The sequence below is a fragment of the Neophocaena asiaeorientalis genome, unplaced genomic scaffold, assembly GCF_003031525.2.
Source record: "Neophocaena asiaeorientalis asiaeorientalis breed wild unplaced genomic scaffold, Neophocaena_asiaeorientalis_V1.1 scaffold523, whole genome shotgun sequence".
NCBI lineage: Eukaryota > Metazoa > Chordata > Mammalia > Artiodactyla > Phocoenidae > Neophocaena > Neophocaena asiaeorientalis.
Genome location: NW_020175436.1, coordinates 394,494 through 415,146, shown reverse-complemented (window position 1 = coordinate 415,146; position 20,653 = coordinate 394,494). Strand labels below are relative to the sequence as shown.

The 20,653-nt window shown below is 42.2% G+C and overlaps 1 protein-coding gene across 4 annotated transcripts in view; it reads left to right on the top strand.

The window, feature by feature from the left end:
• The window catches only part of EBF2 (EBF transcription factor 2), a 190,266-nt gene that overhangs the window by 123,730 nt on the left and 45,883 nt on the right, over positions 1-20,653 (top strand). For all 4 annotated transcript variants that reach the window (XM_024767728.1, XM_024767731.1, XM_024767730.1 and 1 more), the window contains one exon: positions 11,162-11,243. In XM_024767728.1, coding sequence (XP_024623496.1) covers positions 11,162-11,243 — 82 coding nt within the window. The remainder of the gene's footprint in view (positions 1-11,161; positions 11,244-20,653) is intronic.

Here is a 20,653-nt window from a genome sequence, read left to right as displayed (position 1 = left end):
TATGTGTCCAAACTATCCAAGTAATAACATTGCTTCGCTCAGAAAAATTGCAGCAGCTTTTTCCAGGTGCTTTCAAAATATTCTTCTCACTCTGGTTAGTCATTGCACTAGCCCCAGGAGGTAGCTGTTCTGGGTCCTCCTTCCAGATAAGGAGGAGAGGAGTCTAATAAATGCATCTCAGGGCAGAAGCAGAAGCAGCCCCTCCATTTAGCCCCCGGCATCTGCTCCTGGATGTGGCCACGGGCCTCTGAGGGATCAGTGCACTTTTAAACTTTCTTCTCAAGTCCCAAGCTAGCTTATGTCTTAGCTTTGTCAAAAAAAATGGTCAATTAGACTCAGTGGTTGGTTTTCTAGCTACGAATTAAACTATGCATTTCACAGTTTAGATCCAGTCATGTTCCCTATCAGAAGTTCTGAACACTCCTTATTCAAGAAAATTATGCTCAATGAAAAAAAATTTTGTTTTTATTTTTAAAAAAAAAAAAAAAAAAAAAAGCAAAGAAATGTTGGCTGGCTAGTAAGGAAGAAGATACACTTGGTTTGGTAATGAACCTGGGAAAATTGTTTCCCATTCTTTTTCTATTTTTTAAAACATCTTTATCAGAGTATAATTGCTTTACACTGGTGTGTTAGTTTCGGATTTATAACAAAGTGAATCAGCTATACACATACATATATCCCCATATCTCCTCCCTCTTGCGTCTCCCTTGATATTTTATTCTTTTTGTTGCAATGGTAAATGGGAGTGTTTCCTTAACTTCTCTTTCACATTTTTCATCATTAGTGTATATTGTTTCCCATTCTTCAGAAGATGTTTCTATTGTGTATAGAGTCACTATAAAAAATGAAATTGCAATGATAGAAAGCCAAGCTCATTTCAGGTGGCTCCATCCTTTTGGCCTAACAATCTTTTGGCTGCTGATATTAGTGATTTCACTGAGTGGAAGGGCCGAGGACCTCTCTATTTTCTCTAAAATTCGATTTCTCTTTGAAGGTTTAATAACTTCCCTGCCAGAACACACATCTCCCACTTTGTCTTTCTAGAATCTCAATTTATGTGGCTATCTATTAAGCATACCTTGGCCTTCTAGATTCCCACCTTGCTTCGAATTTTCTAACTGGTCATCTACCCATACCCTGAGCTCTCCTGATCCTGGTTTATTTTAGGGGTCAAAATTAAGCTTCATGCTTGGTTGTAAAACTGTATGGTTTCACGTTTTCAAGTGCACAGATGCATACATTTCTTTGAGACTCAACTCTTCAGCATTAAAGAGGGACCCTTCATTGTAATCATTACCAAATGGATACAGTACTAATGGAACTTAATTGTTTCCACTAGATGGATCTCGGGTGTTTTTGGCAGCCAAAATGAAAATGATTCCAAATACCATCAAAGGGGCTTATAAGCACCCAGCATGCACAGAGTGTTTTGATATACAGTGGAGTGTTAATATCATTATCTCTCCTAATACAACATACGGTTACTTTAATCCTCTCCCGTCTCTGTGATCTTGGAAGAGCCGATGGATAGAAGGCAAAGAATAAAACACTATATACAAGGAGACAAAGGGAGAATTAGTCCCCATCCTCTGAATGTGATTTTTTTTGATTGTTTGAATGTTGGCTTCAAATGTGTACCTTTATCAGTACTGACTTCTGCATCTTCCACGCTAGTTTGAGTTTGTATGCGACATCAAACATACCTTTTCACACATGTTCTTTCCAGATTTTTTTTAACACTTACTTAGCAGTTTATAGAAGGAAGTGAATGATCTCCTCAAGCTGCTTACAAATTAAAAAAAAATCTGTGCTTATTAATTATGCAGGATTAGTCTAATTATAATTCAGCAAATTAATTAGCGACAGAAGGTGTTCTGAAACATTGGAGTACATTTGCATGTTAAATGGAGAGGCTAGTCTGTAATATATGTAAATTTATGCATGGCTTCATAGTTTAATTTAAAAATTTGCAGCTGCATATGGTATGGGAGCAGGTGAAAAGTCAGTTTTAGTTTAATGATGCTAACAAACATTAGATGGTGTCCTGTCTTAGCAAGAGAATGCACTCATATCTGCTAATCTATAATTCTGTCATCAGAATACAATATTACATAGATGCTCAAACTCAAGGTCATTAGTGAATGGACCCATAGGTGCAATAGGTATAAAGCTGGAAACTGCAGAGAGAAGGCGAGAATAGGAGGAACCCCGACTCTGAGCTTGGTTTGCTACATTATCCAATATCGCATATGGAGTCAGTTGGCCTTAGTTTCGGGAAAGTAATGCTCCAGCCTGTGTAAAGAGGGGCATCTTTTTGTCTGACTGGTATCTATTCTGTCAGGTGTAAAATAGTTGCCCAACCCTGATTCCCTTTCCAAATATTCACATTTGCACTTCATTTCAATTTCCTAGAGCCGTGGGAAAGTTATTACCGAGTTATGAATTAATGGTAGGGTAGAGAGTTTTACACATTGGCCTCAACCATCTGGCAAAACAGTAAAACCAGCAGACCAGGCAGCAGCAAAGGGCTCTTGGTGTAATTGGTGTTCACTGCTCAGCCTAGCATAGATGAGCTTCACGGGGAGGGCAGAAAGGCGGGAGGGGGAGGGGAAGGCTGCAGAAGGGGAGAAGGGGCACTAAGGAAATAGGATAGTAAGGACCCATTAAGCTGATGGCTGGCTAATAACTTCATTTCTCTCCTTCACCCGAGTAGTCATGGAATCAGAAAGGGAAATAGATTCGTAAACTAATTCTGAAGTCTAACTGCAAGATGTTTTCTGAAGTCAGTCTGTAGCATGTTCAGTTTTGCTCAGTCTTTTTCTTTCTTGGTGAGAAGGGAGAGGAAAGGATAGGGCAAAGAAGAGGATTCGTGTTAAAAACAACAAAAAGAGGAAAAGATGGAACTGTGCGCGTTGCAAAGAGCCCTCCAAAGACATTTTATGAGAACAATTGGAATTACAAACATGCTCTTAGTGTTATGTTTCATTCCAGTTCAAGCCCAAAGAGTTCAATTATTATTTTCCTTAGTGGTGTCAGATTTTCATCTGAGTGCAAAAACAAGGACTTTTCCTTAGAGAATTTTTTCCCTACAAGCTTCCTGGTGCCAAGTGATGGAATTCAGGAGAGTGAAGACATGTCTGAATACAGAAGAAAAAAAGAATCCCAACATATAACACCAGGTCCTCAGAAACTGTAGTGTGTCGCTAGTCAGAAATAAGTGGAGAATCAAAGTAGCCCCTGTTTTTGCACCTCGGGGGCTGTTTACAGTCAATTCCTTGCCACTTGAGCTTGGGAGACCCTCACTTCGGAAGAAATCATGAAATGGCTTGGAAATGAAATCTGTGGCTATGGAATCAGAATTACACAGTGGGGGAAGTCGCTCCCTTCTGGTACCTAAATGAGCACAGCAGATCCCACTCAGGAGTTGGTGTTTGGTAACGAAGGGTCTATTGCCAAACTGAAATGCCACTTCCAGGAGCTCATAATTGGAGTGAATGCTGAACAGAAAATGATTCGATGGGGCCCACTGCCAGTGAGCGGGTGTACGAGGCTCTGATGTTGTAATGGATTAATTACATGGGTTTTTTTCTTTCCTTTTTTTTTTTTTTTTTTAAGTACCTCTCCCTAAAAATTAAGGGAAGTTCTTCAAGTGGAGTATATACCAGTTCTGGAGAGATAAACAGTGCAGAGAGAACCGGGTTTGAATTTGTGGCAAGTCCCCTCTGGTATAGTTTTGTTTGGAAAATGGGCCATTTTAAAGTGTGGTGGGGGGAGAAGGGTCGATTCGGGGGAGGGGGGCGTAGCGAGTGGTGACATTATCAGGCATTTACCCAAAGACTTCGCATGGATAACTAATCCTCACTATCGGCCTACGAGGTCACGTTACAGAGGATGAAACTGAAGGTCCCTGTTGAAATATTAAACAACAACAATAATGATAACTACAAAAGCCTTGACATCATCTGGAAATGGCTTGATAGGGACACCACCCAGTGAGGTGCCACATGGACTGAAATTATCTGCCTTCAAAGGAATCCGCTTGCTGGTCTATTTAAAAATCTCCAGTGTAGAAGACTCCCCTCCGTCCCCTGGGTAATGCTTTCAAATTTTAGCTTTGGTGACTTATTCTCAGAAAAATTTTCCGAGACTTAACTCAACTTCTTATTGTTACACTTTTGACTTCCAGCTTTCTTTCCCTCCGTAGTCTTGATGGACGAATGACCTTGCATCTTCCTCATCCACTCAAGCAACCTTTTACACTCTTCCTGTAGAGACTACAGCCATGTGGGCCATGCCCTCTTGAGACCATGCGGGTTCTCGAGGTGTCTTGTTTTCCAAGTATCTGATAGACTTGCTTATCTTCCTCTGCAGAATCCAAATTCTGCCACAGAATTTCTAGAGAACACAGTCCCTGATAGGAGTGATAGACATTGTTGCTGGTTTGCTTGTTTTGTTTTGTAACGTGAGGAGTGACCACATTCTTATTTACAGAGAGTAAGATGTAGACGGAGACATGATCCCCTGTGTAGATCCATGAGGCACTCACTGGTCTCCTGAAAAAGAGAGCTGCTTGGCAACATGTTCCATCTTTTCCTTCAGAAGAAACTTGGCCAAGCTCCCACCTTAACCATGTTTTCCTGAGTCAGACAAACCTGAGGTCTACTCTGGGCTCTTCTACTTACTAGCTGTTTGACTTTGGGCAAGTAATCTAACCTTTATGAGTCTTGATTATCTCCTCTGTAAAATGGAGATGTTATTTCTCCTACTCTCAGAGTTGGGGCGATTAAATGAAACCATACATGGCTAATAATATGAAGTCAATGAATAGGGGCTATTTATTTATTCTTATCATAATCATTATCATAATTAGACTTTAAGCCAAGGGGAGTTAGAGGGATTGAATGTAATCAGAAGTAAGAAAATATATTCCTTAAAAATTTTCTGTAAACTTAAATCTTTCAGATCTGAAATGGGCTTTCATTGGAATCATGCAGGTGAATAAGCTTCTGTGGTGATACAACCCTTTAGGAACGTCTGTAGAGAGGAAAGCTGCTGTACTTACTCTGTTTGTGTACTTATATTTACATTTTAAGGAGTCATTTAAATAAGTGGATTGCATGGAAAATCAGCTTGTGAAAATGAGTATTTGATTTAAGCTTAAATAAACCAGTCAGTCAAAACTTTTAAATTATCTCCTCTTTCCATGGATCTTCTTGGGTCTTTGTACCAACTGCCATCTTACCAAGCAGATTGCAGGTAGCAAGCATTCTCAGATGTCCCATTGTCACGTTTTTTTGGGGGGGGTGTAGAAAGAGCCAACTCGAAGTTTGACCTCCCACAGTCTCTTCTTTTTTGTGGACTTGAGTGAGAGTCTTCACAAGGCCTTAAGAGCTTCAGGGCCCTTTCTAATCTTGGGCTGCCACCTCAACAATCCACAGATTGATCAAGGGCACGTCATCTTCTGGCCAAGGCCGGGGCCCACTGCTGTCCTTCTCCTGATTTGGGCTGCCTGAATTTGGATTTGTTGGAGGCTTTGGCGGGAGGAAAACGTGTTCTCTCTATTGTCAGAAGGTTCAAAGAGGATGTTACAATTAAGACCTAGATTAAAGCTAGAACGTTATCTTTGTGTTTTACACTGGTCTCAAGTGGAAACCGATCACTTAGGGGTTTTCCTACCATCTCAAGCAGAGTGAGCTGCCATGAAGGCTATTCTTAAGAGTAAGAAAATGGCCCCATGGATGTGACCATCCAACACGGCTTCTCCCTCTGCCCGTAAAGACTGTAAGCTTGAAAGAATCCTGGGAGAAGAGAGGTAACTGCCCATTTCTTTCAAATATGATTTTATGATTCAGCCCATCCCAACATTTGGTAGTTCTCACAAATGATATGAGAGAGTGTTCTAAGAGAAAGGATTATTTTCTTTTCAGAAGTATGCACGAACAGTGGAAGGCAATGAGATTTTAATTTATTGGACTCTGGAAAAGGAGGTTTAGCAGTTAATCCAGATGAAATGTGTCTTCCTCAAAAATCAATAGACATAGACCTTTAAGCACCTACATGGTTTATCAACTCTATATATGGCTCAGCCTTTAGTGATCCAACCTGCATATGTGGCCGTTGTGGCAGAAAGAGAACCAGATACAGCATCCCCGTTCTTGGCCCTTGGAGAGTGTGGGGATGTTCCCATCTCCATGGTGTATAAGATGTGGCCATGTCATCACAGAAGCTGTTTCCAGGGTAGATGGAAGTAGAATTTTTTTTAAGGGAATAAGGAATGAAATTGCAAAGTGAAAGGTACTTTACATGTTATTTTGCATAGGGTAAGGCTCTGCATAATGGTAGCTGTTACTAGTGACAAGTTCACATTCTTTTGATATACACTCCTATCTAATTTTTTTCTTGAAAGAAGACTTTGTGCCTTCCACAGTGCTTTCCGAAAGATTTTTTGTATTATAATTTTTTAGAAGGCGCTAGATCTTGGGCTTCTAATTGGAGGTCAATTGAATGGCCTCTTCCACAATCCTGGAGAAATAGTAATGCTGCGTTTCGTACTAGATCATTGGCTATAATCTCGAAGTCTGGCATGAATATAGATAGAGTAGTTACCCTTCCTGTGATTTAGAGATTGCCCACTGACCCCACCACTGGACCTGAGCTCTGCACCCTACTTGTACATCTAGTTTGAGTCTCAGTTTTTATTTGGGGTGGGCTCAGGACATGTCTAGAGCCACCTAGGAGCTTTTTATTGTGTTCTTGAACAATGCCGAGTGTTCTAATATTCCAGAGATTAGGAGGAGAAGAGATTTCTTGGGTACTAGGTAATCCTCTGGGATCTTATTCAGACCTGTATTCAGGGGACTCCAGGCTCATCTCAGAAACTGAAGAAGCATTTTTCAAATAGTTTGCTTGTGTGCTCCATGAGGGCAAGATTTTGTCCATCTTGTTTGCCATTCTGCTGATCCTTTATGGCACATACTCCACACTTAATAATCGGCCAAATGAGTAAATGAATGAATTCATCAGGGGGTTTCAGTGGTAAGGATTTACTTCCACGCCAGCTATCTTTGACCTCATGTTTTCCTTTTGGGATACTACAGTCCTCTCTCTCCCTCGCCAAGGAACCAGAATCCTTCATGGGTTTTTTGGGGTTGTTTTTGATTTTTTTCAGACTATGTTTTCTGAAGTTTCTTTTTAAACAGTTATATCGAGGTATAGTTTACATACTATAAAGTTCACCCATTCACAGCGTATCATTCAACGGCTTTTACTATACTGAGAGAGCTGTGCAACCATCACGACAATGTAATTGGTGCAGGAAACATAGAACGCCCGGTGGAGCTTGCTGCCGGAAAGACCCAGGTTCAGAATCCTTGTTTCTGCCACTGACGAGGGATGTGATCTTGGGCCAAATTTCTTAAATTCTTGGCGCCTTTGTTTTTCCTGGCTGTGAGAGGGTTCGTCACTCGTACAGTTGTGAGAAATAAATGAGGCGTTGGATATCAAGCACGTAGCTCAGAGTGTGGCATGGAGCTGACATTTGGCAAACCTTCTTTCCCGCGCTCGGTGACCCCTGTACCCTTCAGCTTCTGGACCACACAGGATGGTAAGCAGGGACAGAGATGGCTCTGATCTGTGATATTCCTGAGCTACCTTCTCCTGCTGCTGAAGCACAGAGAAAGGATCCTAAGAGAGTGGTGCCTCTCACTCAACAACCGGCCCATCAACCTCTGGGTCCCACCAGCTCTGGCCAAGGCATCAGCCAAGATGCCCCACTTTCCACCCATCAGCTGTCCTCGCTTACTCTTCTATCAGGGGGTTTGTTCTCTCTTTCAGAAACCCCCCGCACACACCCCCACTTGGACTTCAATAAGTCACAGACTTTTGTTTCCAGTGGTTTCTTCTTCCAATGTCACCATTTCTGGAGGGTCGTCAACTCTACACATTTTTCTTTGCAATCATAGAATAATAAGGTTGGAAGAAACCCTAGAGATAATCCAGTTAAACCCTCCTTTTAACAGTCAAAGAAACTGAGGCCTAGAGGAGCAAAGTAACTTGGTTACATAGTTAGTTGGCAGCAGTTCAAGACTAGTACACTGTCAGCATTTAATAGATATCAGTGCAGTGAAGGACTGCCTTTGGGTCTGTTCTGTTGCCTCACTTGACCCAGGAACCAGAGTGAAAGCTGAGGGCTTGAATTCAGATTTGGACCCCACTCTCTATTCCTCTTTCTCTAATAAAACAAGGATATACCTGTCGCCGTTAGCATTCACTCTTAAGGAATGAGATCAGAAGCCTTGTAGAGTGTACCATGCTAAGTGGTTAGAATATTTCTGGAGTCAACACTGTGTGGAGAAAGTGAAAATTACAACTTCCATCCTGATGAGTCTCTGCACATTTGGTCTGAACCTTGTAATTCATTTTGGTTTCCCGTTGCTGAGTGGAGAGAGCTGACATTTTCCAGGCTTCAGAGGGATCTAGACCCAGGAGATTTATTCCCTGCAAGTTACCCTATGGTTAATGGATGGGATGGTTAGTAGAGGGTTCTGTACCAAGCCCCTGAGCATAGAGGGTGGAGGGGCTGAAGGGGAGGAAAGTGGGAGACATCAGTAAAAGGAAGAGAAAAAAAATGGAGATGTCAGTAAGCCCCAGAATTCCTTTAAATTGATTTCTAGGTCCACATCTAAAATACACAGGTCATAATTTCTGGTGCTAGCCATTTAGAAGTAGCTACGCCTTCTTTTAGAAAGTACTATACAATGTAAGAGAATTTTCTTTCTCTCTCCCCCTCCTCCCTCCCTCCTCCACCCCTCGCTTCCCCTTTGTGAACAGGATGTTATATCCTTAGTGTGCAGGGGGCTGGGTAGGTTCCAAACTCAGACCCCAGGCCCGCAAAAGAGTCAACACTGGGTGTTTTCTAGCCAAAGAACTGTTAAGGGTCGTAATTTAAAATGAATAAAGCCTTTCAGCGGGCCCCTTCTTCCCCTAAATCAATTTGATTTTATGTAAACATTTATCTCCTTTGCACTTTCATACCATTCATATAATAATGCCTTCATGAACATTAATGTTTTCAACAGATACGTTTTCGAGAAGGTGAGGGGGGTGGGTAGGTGAGGGGAAGTATAACACACAGAATGCTTTCTAAGGAGTCCAGTTGCGCTAAAACTTGCCCAAAACCAAGGAATTTGTGAGAAAAAGAAAATTTGGTTTTAGTAGGGGAAAAGATGTAAATCACTCATGGGGGAGGGGCGGGTGTTGGAGGGCAAAGGTGGTGTGAGGGCAGGGGTTATTGTTTGGAAAGAGACTCAAGTGAGGAAAAGGCCAGTTTTAAGTCTTTTGTGAGAGCATCTCCAGGCATTTTAAGTTGCTGTAGGTGACCCCGCTAGGAAGGCACAAGTGAAAGAATGCTTTGCCTTAAGAAAGAAAATGTTTGAATTTTGACCAATCTGTTCTTAAATACAAGCAGCTCTCCTTTCTAACGCGCTCCGGCTGCTCTGGACAGACGCCCCACTGCACTTTCGAAAGCAGGGGCAGGCTGTGAATGTGAACACTGCATAAAGCAGCAAGGAGTGCTTCTTCTGCCTTGTTATTCTCTGCCTGGTACCTCGGATAAAGGCCCTGGACACCTTCATGGCCCAGGAAGCAATGCTTAGCCCCCACCCCCACCCCCCAGTAAGGATGCAAAGAGAGAAGTGAAAAGCAGATGCTATAAAATTATGAAAAAAAAACATTTAGCTATTCTTTCCAAATTCACACCCAACCTTATTTATAGATAGGGGTCAGGAACACTTGGCCAAATATTTTTAGCAAATCTAGAGAAAATGCTCTGAAAGGGCAATTCCTCTTCTCTCCTCTTTCATCATTTACTGTTTATCTCCCCATCAGGTTTTCTTTTTTTAAGTGCTAAATACAATTAATTGGCGTGCTCTCTAATTCTTTCTTGTGATTGTTAAAGAAATAAAAATAAACAGAAGGCCACCACGACGGCATCTCACCAACCGTTGCTTTAAAATAGAATTTTTGGAAGCATTGTTGATTTCTACTTATTTTTGTTGGTAAATCCTGGGGAAAAAATGTATATCTTTTCCTTTAAAGTTCTAATTCAAGGCGTGGATGGTAGAGTTCTGAAGGGACTTTGGGACTGCGGTAAAATTTCGTTGTCATAGTAACAGAAAGGGAAATAGGCCTTGCTCACCTGGGACTTTAACGCTGCAAAAGCTGGATTTTTTTTTTTTTTTTAAGAAAAGGACTCTGCAAGTGAAATTTTTTTTTTTTTTTTTTAAGGAAAAGGACTCTGCAAGTGAAATAAATGAAAAACTTATCGTATTTCGAAACAACATTCCAAACATTAAATAGGTAAATGGCTGAAAAGACCACTTCTGCCATTTTTCTTGGTTTCTGTACTCATCTGATCAAAGAAGCCCAATTTTAAAAGTGCACAAAAAAGGTTATCTAGGAGAATATTGGCTTAAAAATATGTCTTACAAATGATAACCTCAGACCATTATTCTGTGCCTTTGTATATTTCTGGATAATCTACAGAAGGTCTGAAAGGACATTCACACTTGTTATTAATCATAAAACCCCCAGCATATACCTGCACAGACTGACTGTCTTTGGACAGTAACATTATTTTCTGATTTTATATCCACCAGTTGAAAATATCAGGCCCCCTTTGTGTGTGAGGGTTTACGTGTGAGGTATGTGTGCATGAAGATGTGTGTGGCCAGCGGAAAGCCACATACGTGACAAACCCTGGGATTCTGGGCTAAGTCATGCCACTTTTAACCCTCTGGAGCAAGCTAATTTTGTACAGCAGGAGTCACTGCTGCTTGTGAAGCCTTTTTTTCTTCTTTTCTCTCTCTCTGTCTCTCTTTTTTGGAGAGAGCATGCCCTAGCCACTCGGGGGCGGGTGTACAAACCAGAGCCCAGTTTGTGAGCCACTTCGCAGCCGTCAACAGTGATGGAGCCAACTTGGGACCAAAAACATCCAAATTTGCGAACTGCAGTGGGTCAGCTACGTTCCTTCACAGGCAGGGCTGGCTGAAATTCCCCAGACCTGAAATCCAATCACTTTCCAATCAAATCTAATATAATGCAGATATATTCTCTCCTAAAACATGTTTACTTAAAAAGGTAACACCTTGCTTTCTCTTCACAGATTCTTTTTAAAATTTTTCCTCAAGTGCAATCAGAATTGTTTGAAAACAGCAGGAAACCCAAGGGACATGAGAAGGTTTCAGGTAAGGGGCCTGCCGTTCTTTCCTGGTAAATAAGTCATCCTGTTTTCTTTCTCCTTAGCACTCTTTTTTTCTTTTCCTTTCTTTTTTTTCTTTCCCCCCTTAGAAAACATTATTCGCGGATGCTGCTAACAACAAAAAAGATAACTGTAAATGACCGCCCTCTTCAGATAGTACTGAGGGTTTCTTCATTTTGTAGTGTTTAAGGCCTTCTGCCTGCATTGCCAGAGCCCCAGGGGAGGGGCACCAACCCAGGCTGGAGATTTGATTTTAAGCCCTCAGGCTGCCCTTCGCACACACAGCTGCCCACAAGCAGGAACAGCGTTCTTGATACTCAGCCACCTTGGGATTTTTCAAAGCAGCTTCTCTGTGCTTTCTGCAAGCAACAGCCTCTTCCTTTCCTTTGCCACCGATTAACTATTCAGTGGTCTCTCTCCGAGTGTCTGGGAGAGCAGCAGACCAAGCAGCCGTGGTCACTTTAAGATCTCAGCATGACAACAAGACCCACGGGACAGTAACCCAGCTGCCTGGGTTAAATCTGCCACCGGTTTCATCACCCCTGCCACTGATGTACTGGGGATACAAGCTAATAAAAACCCAGAGCGAGGCAAAGTGTGTCAGGTTGGAGATGCAAGGAAAGCAGCCCCTCTTGGCCCCCTTTCCTTCATCTTTGAAGGACCCACGTTTAATCCACCAAATGGCTTTCCTGCCACTCACGCCCAATTGAAATACCTCCCGCTCCTTTCCCCATAGAAAAATGGAAAACATGTTAAACAATATTATTCAGGCTTGAGACTTAAAAAAAAAAAAACATCCTGGCAGCAACGTGAGAGATGAGAGATGGGGATTATTAGCCGTACGTTTCAGGTGGGGAAAGTGAGGTTCTGGGAGTTTAAGTAACTCGCCTCTAATCACGGGAAGGAGGTGGTGCAACCCAGAGCCAGGAGGATGCGTCTGATCCAACTCTTTCCACCGGACCCTGGGTTTGCAGTGTGTACAGCTGCTAGGTTTATGCTTTGCTGTTGCCTTTTTCTAAATTCTGAATAATTTCTGAACAAGGGGCCGCACATATTCATCTTACACTGGGTCCCACAAATGATGTAGCTGCTCCTGCCTTTTGCTCAAAGAGCTTCTGTGGTTTAGCAGCAGAGTCATTAAAGAGTTAATAGGAGAGATGGGTACATGCAAGGCCAGTGAGCACGACCTTGAAAAACAAAAATTCCTGTAATGTTTTTTCACCGCATCATGGGTATCAAACTATCTTGCTGTGACCGGGACAATTTTTTTTGTTTGCCGTGTAGCGCTAATACGAGCCTCGCCTGAACAAGTTAAACCACAGCTCTCCATCCTGCAGACTCTTCCCCTGCTGCATGATAAGAAGACAAATAGAAATGAAATGATTTTCATGGGGCGGGGTGGGGGGGGTCAAGCAGGAACATTGTGCAAAACCAGAGTGAAATTCAAAAGAATTCCAAAGTGCCCAGATGACCAAAGCTTAGCTTTCACGTCTGGAAGAAACAAGAGGCAGGGAAAGAAGCTTAGATTCCTATCCCCCCTTATTCTCTATCATCCCTTCCAAAGAGTTTTAAATTTGAGAAGACACTTCTAAGGAGGCTTTAAATAGAACGCCTTGTCATTTTATGTATTTTATTTTATTTATCCCAAATTTTAGAAATGTATTCACTAAGCAGATGCATGTAATACTTCCTCTACTTCTCCGGTTATTTACTAAGTGAAATTTTTAATGTGCCTGAATTTTCTAACAGGCTTAGAATAAATATCGTTCATCTCAAAATACGAGGAATTCCCATCCTATGTGAATGTACTTGACTTTTGCAAAGACGAGGGAAAAGATTTTTTTTTTAAGTTTGTGGATTCTAGGACTGTCTCATTTCTGGGGTAGGGCTAAAGTCAACTGGAAGAAATATTTTTGCGTTTTTTTATTGAGATAAAATTCATATATTCATCATTTAGACCATTTTAAAGTGTGTGATCCAGTGGCTTTTAGTATATTCACAGTGTTGTGCAACAATTACCACCATATCATTCCAGAACATTTCCGTCATCCCAGAAGGAAACCCCATACTTCCCAATTCCCTTTTCTGTCCACCCACTGACAACCACTAATCTACTTTCCGTCTCTACAGATATGTCTATTCTGGACATTTCCTGTAAATGGAATGATACAATATGTGGCCTTTTGTGTCTGGTTTCTTTCACTTAGCATAATGTTTTCAAGGTCCATCCATATTGTAGCATGTGTCAGTATTTCTTTTTTTTGGGGTGAATAATATTTTTATGGCTGAATAATATTCCATTGTAAGAATATACCACATTTTGTTTATCTGTACATCAGTTGATGGACATTTGGGTTGTTTCTACTTTCTGGCTTTTATAAATCATGCTGTTATGAACATTTATGTACAAGCTATTTTGTGAACATGTTTTTGATATCTTGAGTATATACCTAAGAGTAGAATTTCTGGGTCGTATGGTAACTCCAGATTTAACTTTTTGAGGAACTGCCAAGCTGTTTTCCACAGTGGCTGCACCATTTTACATTCCCATCACTGATGTGTGAAGGTCCCAGTTTCTCCATATCTTTTCCACTACTTGTTATTTCCTGTTTAAAAAGAAGATATCCTCGCCATCCTGTAAGTGTGAAGTGGTATCTCATTATGGCTTTGATTTGTCTTTCCCTAATGGCTAATGATTTGAGCATCTTTTCATGTACTTTTTGGCCATTTGTGGATCTTCTCTGGAGAAATCTCTATTCAAATCTTTTGCCTATTCTCAAATTGGTTTACTTTTTTAATTGTTGAGTTGTAAGAGGTCTTTATGTATTCGGAATACCAGGCTCTTATCGGATAAATGATCTGCAAATATTTTTCTCATTCTATCATTGGCTTTTCACTTTCTTCACAGTATCCTTTGATTCACAAAAGAATTGACAGTTTTTATACCATACTCAGATTCTATGACAGGTATAGCCTTCCATGAAAGATCTTTTACATGGAGAAAGGCTTGACTATGTGCTGTAATGGTCAAGTGAAAAGTTTGGATCAAGTTCAAAGTATGAAACAAAACCAGAGATGGTAGGTAACCATGAGAGTGATCTAAAGGAATGGTAGCTTAGGAATTCCTAGAATATACGTATATATCATTCAGAATGACAAATGTGATCATTTTAAACCATGTGGACAAATAACTTCGATTCTCTACTTTTGTTATATGATCAAACGTAGATTTAATCTGAAGGTTTTTTGATTTGTTTTGTTTTGTTTTGTTTTTGTGTGGAGATTTGATCTGAGCAGGATAAAAATACAAAATATTTCTAACCAAATCATGAATCCAGCCAAACTCTCTCTCCTCTCTCACCCCTTCTCTTTCCACTATCCCCCAGACATCGGTGGAACCTAAATTCTTTCTCCAGAAATGATCAAATGAGAACAAAATCATTATATCAAACTTATTTTCCAATCTGAACCAAATCTCTCTTTCATTCAGTTCAAGTCCTAAGTAACATGGGCATATAAAATATTTATCGAAACGCAAGGGTTTTAACCCTTTTTATTGGGGGGGGTGCTCAGACCCCTTTGAGAATTTGGTATGAGCTGTAGTTTTGTCCCAGTAAAAAGCTACATTTCAACAAAATTTTGCTTAAAATTTCAGGGGTTCCGAGACCTCTTAAGACATCTCTGAGAATTCCACGGACCCTTGATCTAAAGAGATGAAATTCATCTAACACCCATTGGGCTCCCTCCATGTAACTTAACCCTTACAATGGGGACCTGTCCACTTAGGACTCACCCTGATGGTCTTCCCGTTCTCTTGGCTTTAAAGACCACCTGCTCCGGGATCCACATCCTCAGACCTCCCCCTTCCCTGGAGCTGCAGACACCCAGCTCTGCCTCCCTCCTGGGCATCTTCCCTTGGATGCCTAGTGAGCGTGTGCTCACAGCAGAACTCAGTGCTTCCTCCCTGATCCGTATCTTCCTCCTAAGTATCTGTAAAATCCACCTCTCTCTCCTGAAACACTGCAATAGGCCCTTGCCTCTCCTCCTTCCTTGTCTAATGCATCCTCAGCACGGCTGCCAAAGTGATCTTTTAGAACATGTCACTCCTCTGCTTCAAGTAGGTTATAAATATCTCCTGTCCATGGACAAAAGCTCAGATTTTAGAAGGCATGGCTGAGAAGTAGCTTCATACCAGGCAGGGCTTCTGCCATGCGCCCCTCCTGACGCTTCCATACATTCCCCCACCCATCAGGCACACCTCACTGATTTCTATTCCACGGAATATCGCTTGGAAACTTCTCACATGTTCGCCCCTCTGCCTGGGAACCCTTCACTCCTCACCAGTCTGTGACTTCTGCTCATGCTTCAAGCCTACACCTGAGTGTCACCTCTTTAGTGAGGCATTTTCTGGCAGACCTATTGGCCAACATACTTCTCTACAGGCTTCTACTATGCCATTGATCACATTGTCTTCCAATTATTATTTGTCTAATAGCCTGTGTGCTACTTGAGGATAATCTGTATGTTTTTATTTATTTTTGTATCTCTCCCCAATGCCAGTCACTCTGTGGAGCTCAAAAAATTCATTATTAAATGAATTTTTTTAATGAATTTATTTATTTATTTATTTATCATTGCCGCGTGGGTCTTCGTTGCTGCTCGTGGGCTTTCTCTAGTTGCAGAGAGCAGGGGCTACTCTTTGTTGCGGTGCGCGGGCTTCCCATTGCGGTGGCTTCTCTTGTTGCCAAGCACGGGCTCTAGGTGCGCGGACTTCAGTAGTTGTGGCGCATGGGCTCAGTAGTTGTGGCTCGCGGGCTTAGTTGCTCCGTGGCATGTGGGATCTTCCCAGACCAGGGCTCCAACCCATGTCCCCTGCACTGGCAGGTGGATTCTTAACCACTGTGCAACCAGGGAAGCCCTATTAAATGAAGTTTTAAGAGAAAGAAAGGAAAAAGATAGGAAGGAAGGAAGGAAGGAAGGGAGGGAGGGAGGGAGAAAGGGAGGAAGGAAAATAAGAAAAGGGCCCCCAAAGTATCTGAATCCATGGACCATTAAGGCAGAAAATCACTTCTGCCCTCCTTGAAATGGAACAATTAGTTGAAACACGCAGATTAACAGCGCGGTGAAGGAAAGGAAAAGAAATTTATGTATAGTTTAAGCTGACAGGCCTGTTAAGACATAACGTACCCCGTTCTTTATTTCTCTGCATCGTGGGTGGAGAGCAGACAGTTGGAAAATCCAGGAGAAAATCAAGCCACTTTCTTGGAAGAGTCAGGCATGTTGTCATTACCCACATTCAAATCCTGAAACACAGCAGAAGTTGACAACAATCAGGGCTTTTGTTGCCAGTTCACTCTCATAGACAGGCTGGCTGGGTCTGCTCCAAGTCAGAGTGAAAACACAGATGCCCTCATTCATTGATTCATTCACCCACCAATACTATCGAGGAAATTCTGTGAGCCAGCCACTATCCTAGGTGCTGCAGATACACCAGCAAGCAAAACAGAGAACATTCCTCACCCTCGTGGGACTTACATCCTAGCGGGGAGACAAGGAAAGTGAGATAAATGAGTGATTTACATAGCTTAGCTCTGCTTCTCTGAGGTCTTCAAGTGAACTGACTGGAAGCGCAGGGGCCCTGGTGCCAGTTGTCCTTGTATTGCCTGCTGGGACTCAGCGGTGTGGCCAAGTCCAGATGGTATGGGAGCCCAGTGCTACCTGCCATTGTAATAATAGCAAGTGTGGATGCTCTTCCCAATAGCTTTCAGAGTTTTCCACAGCATCAGCTATAATAGGACACGTGTCAGCAGATCACGTACTTGAGACTGGGAAGCTTAGAGGCCTTGCCAATTCCCCCACCCCGCCCTGCCTCAAAAGGACTCTGTTTTAAACAGACCTGACCACTGTAGAAGACTGCAGTATTTCCCGTCACATGGGCGGCACCAACTGCAACATTACTCTTTCTGGAGTTGGTAGCAGGTGCCTTGAATCTCCAACCCTAGAATCATTTTAAATGAATTCCTTCATTCCAACGTGTAGCTTTCTTGTTATTGGGATAAAGATTCTTCCTAGCATTTGCTGAACTTTTCTGGGGGTGTCTCAAGTTCACCCCTAATGATTCCCTTTTTAGATGAGGTCCACCAATCATTTTGTTATATAGCTATGTCAGGGAGAGAATGGAGATACATCAACAGTTCTTGCCATCTTTTGCTTCAAAAGATAAGAATTCAAGAGGTGTGGAGGGGTGCATACATTCTTTCAGGTGAAAGAAAAGTCATTTCCAGGGTCAGGTTGGGAGAGGCATCAGTGCTGAATTGATTCCTGTTTGATTATAGGGATCTGTGTACAACCCCAGGAGGGGCCTGCTAGAAGGGCCTTCTGAGGGGGTCCCGGAGGAGGTGAGGGAGGGGTTGGTGCTTTGCAAAGACACATCTAGCAGGTCTCGCAGACCTCTGAGGAAGAAAGCAGACATGCACGGTGGTGGGAAGACACCAAGATCTCCTCCATCAGAATGGAGAAACGAAGTGAGGCGTGTGAGGACGGACTGACGTCATCAGGGTAGTTGGATAATGTGGGAGGCCTACAGCCTGTTACTGCAACGTGCTGGATGCAATCACTGCACAAAAACAACGGAGAAGTTCACGTGGCTGGCAGGGCCTCTAGTCCACACAGCTGGGCGGCGGCTATTCATCTATTTGACTAAACGATGTGAGAGCAAAGGGCAGGGCTACTCATGCCTTGGAACAGGGCCAAGCTCCATCCAACAAACCCGTATGACTTCTTAAACCCCAGCTCTTATATAAAACGTTTTAATGGCATCACCATCTATTTTCTTTAAATAAAAAAAAAAAAATGGTGACTCTTTCTCTCACACCCGTGAAGAGGGAAACGAGAGTTTAACTCCAAATGGTAAAAATTTAATACAGTTCCAGCTGCCTGCAGGTTTCTTCAGTTCAAGTCTCTCAGTTCAAGAGCCACCCCAGGGGCTCTGTGATCTCACCCACCGTGTGAAGGTTGCTGGGCTACTGAGCCCCACTTTTAAAGCACGGAATGAAAAGCACTTGACTCATGGCGTCTCTGATCAACAGGTGGGTCCATTATCTGGTGATAGCACAAACCAGCGAGTCCAAGTTAAGAAATAGTAATTATCTACTTGGAGTCAGAAGAAAACCTCTGAAGGTCTGAGGATCTTTTGCCCAGTCTAATGCTTTAAACTTGGGAAAAGCTTTCTGTGGGTAACTTCAAGCTCTTGCCTGTTGGACAGTATACCCTTCTGCCCACCCCCATCACCCCCTACTTTTGGCATCTCACATGGGGACAAGAATCGGGGTTTAAGAATTTTGACCAACTCACACAGGAACTGTGTTTTGAATGACTTGTGGGAGAAAAGGAGAGACACAAAAGCAGGTAGTTGCCTATATAACCCTTGGGAAAGGATATGGCAGATTTCAGTGAGGTGGAAGCAAACCCTAAATGCTCCAACATTTTAAGAGACTCAGATTTGGGCACTAAAACCTACCCTTGAACATTTTCCAGGACCATCAGATGCAGAACTTCCTGGAAGGCAAAGCTTTCTTAGTTTTACAATAACAGTGCATAGATTCTTAAGCTGCTTATGGGGCCTACGTGCTCCTGGGTTTTGACGCATGACAGGTGATTCACGAGGTCCCTAGGGACAGAGTTTGGTGAAAGAGAATGGCCCAGCCAAATCAAGAACGGCATCGAATGTGTTAAGGCTCCGCTGTGAGCCTCAAAATGTTTGCTAGTGAAATACTGCCCTGGGCCATAACCATCCCTCTTGGCATACGTTTCAGATGGGACAAGCATTGCCCTCAATGGAATAAAGTGATGTAGGGTAGATGTAGCAAGCATCACTGGCCTTTGAGATGAAGAGAAATTTGGTTGTAAAGCAGGTTAATGACCTTTGGGCTTCCTGATAACCTAAAAGGCAGGATAAAAAAATTGCCACTTGATTTCTGTACATATTCAACTAGTTTTTGAAAAACAAGCCCTAAAAGGTGTCCACCCTAAGCCAAACTTGCCAAAACATGCCAGCAGACATGCCCTTTGGCATACGGCTCCACTTATGCCAGTTAGAATTTTTTTTTTTTATTGCCAGAATAATCATTTTGGTACCCTTGAGTTGTATAATAAAAGTTGATCAACTCTTCAAGGCCCTATCTCGAATCTCATTTCCTTGATGAAACTGTTTGTTACTGCCTTCAGTTCGGGTTAATTTCCTTACCTTTGGACTCCTAGAGGATACAGTGGCCACATAATTCAGCCCTCAATCATGTATTACCACATAGTAATATCTCCTAATTATGTGTAGTGTTTGTTCTGCTTTATCAGTTGCATGGTAAACGCCTTGAGGTAATGACAGTGTTTTCTGTAGGCTTCCATTGCATGTGGCATGGTGCCTGGAAGATCACAAAATAACTCTGACTCACTGAAACACAGCGCTGTCTGGTGACTTACGAATGTATCTTCTCGGGACTTATGTCATTAATGCCACAGCCCCCTCCCTTGCTGTGAGCAACTCCAGAACGCCCCACATCTGTCTCAGCAGCAATCAGCTTTGCGTTCTCTCGTTTGCTACTTGATACTCAAGTGAACAGAAAATGTAACCTTGGGGAATATGAAACACCAGCGATTGCTAAGAATGCTGGGAATTCCTTAAAAAAAAAAAGGATGACAAAATCCATACTTACGGGGTAGGTAGGTGTTTAAAGGTAATTTTGGAGACTCTGAAGTCTAGTAACAAAGAAAAATCCGGGCTTTCAACCTGGCTTGAAAATGTAATGTGTGCCAAGAATAAAGAGGTAGGGAGAAACAATTTGCAGTAGCCAATTTGCTTGTTCTTTGCCTGGGTTGAATTACGGAGGCTTAGGCTAATTGTTTCATCAGATTCCCCTTGTCGAATGTGAGAACTCACCAGTGTTTAAAAACATCAATGGAGTATTTCTTCTCAAGATATGGTCTCCAAACCTGATTGCCCACCACAACCAGAAGTCTGTCTTGATTTTCTCCGTCCCTTTAGTGGTCTCTGTGTTTCTTTCCTCCTTCCACAGGTGGAAAATAAAATCCCACATAATAGTTACGCTTTGGGAAAGCTGAAATAACATATATAGCAACTGAACAGTTATAAGGGAAAAGCACATCATGAATTTAATTCCATTTCCAGATGTAAAATGTCATAAAGAATTTTTTTCCATACTTGGCAAAATAACAGGGATTTTCGAGGCCATTTTATTTAGCTTGGTGTACGCATGTTTGTAAGTAGGTATCGGAGTCTTCCACGTCGAGTGGGCTGTAAATGCTACCTGTTGTAACTTTACTGAGATTAAACTACCAAACGCCCCATCTTCAGTTAGAAGGTACACGATCCTCATTGAA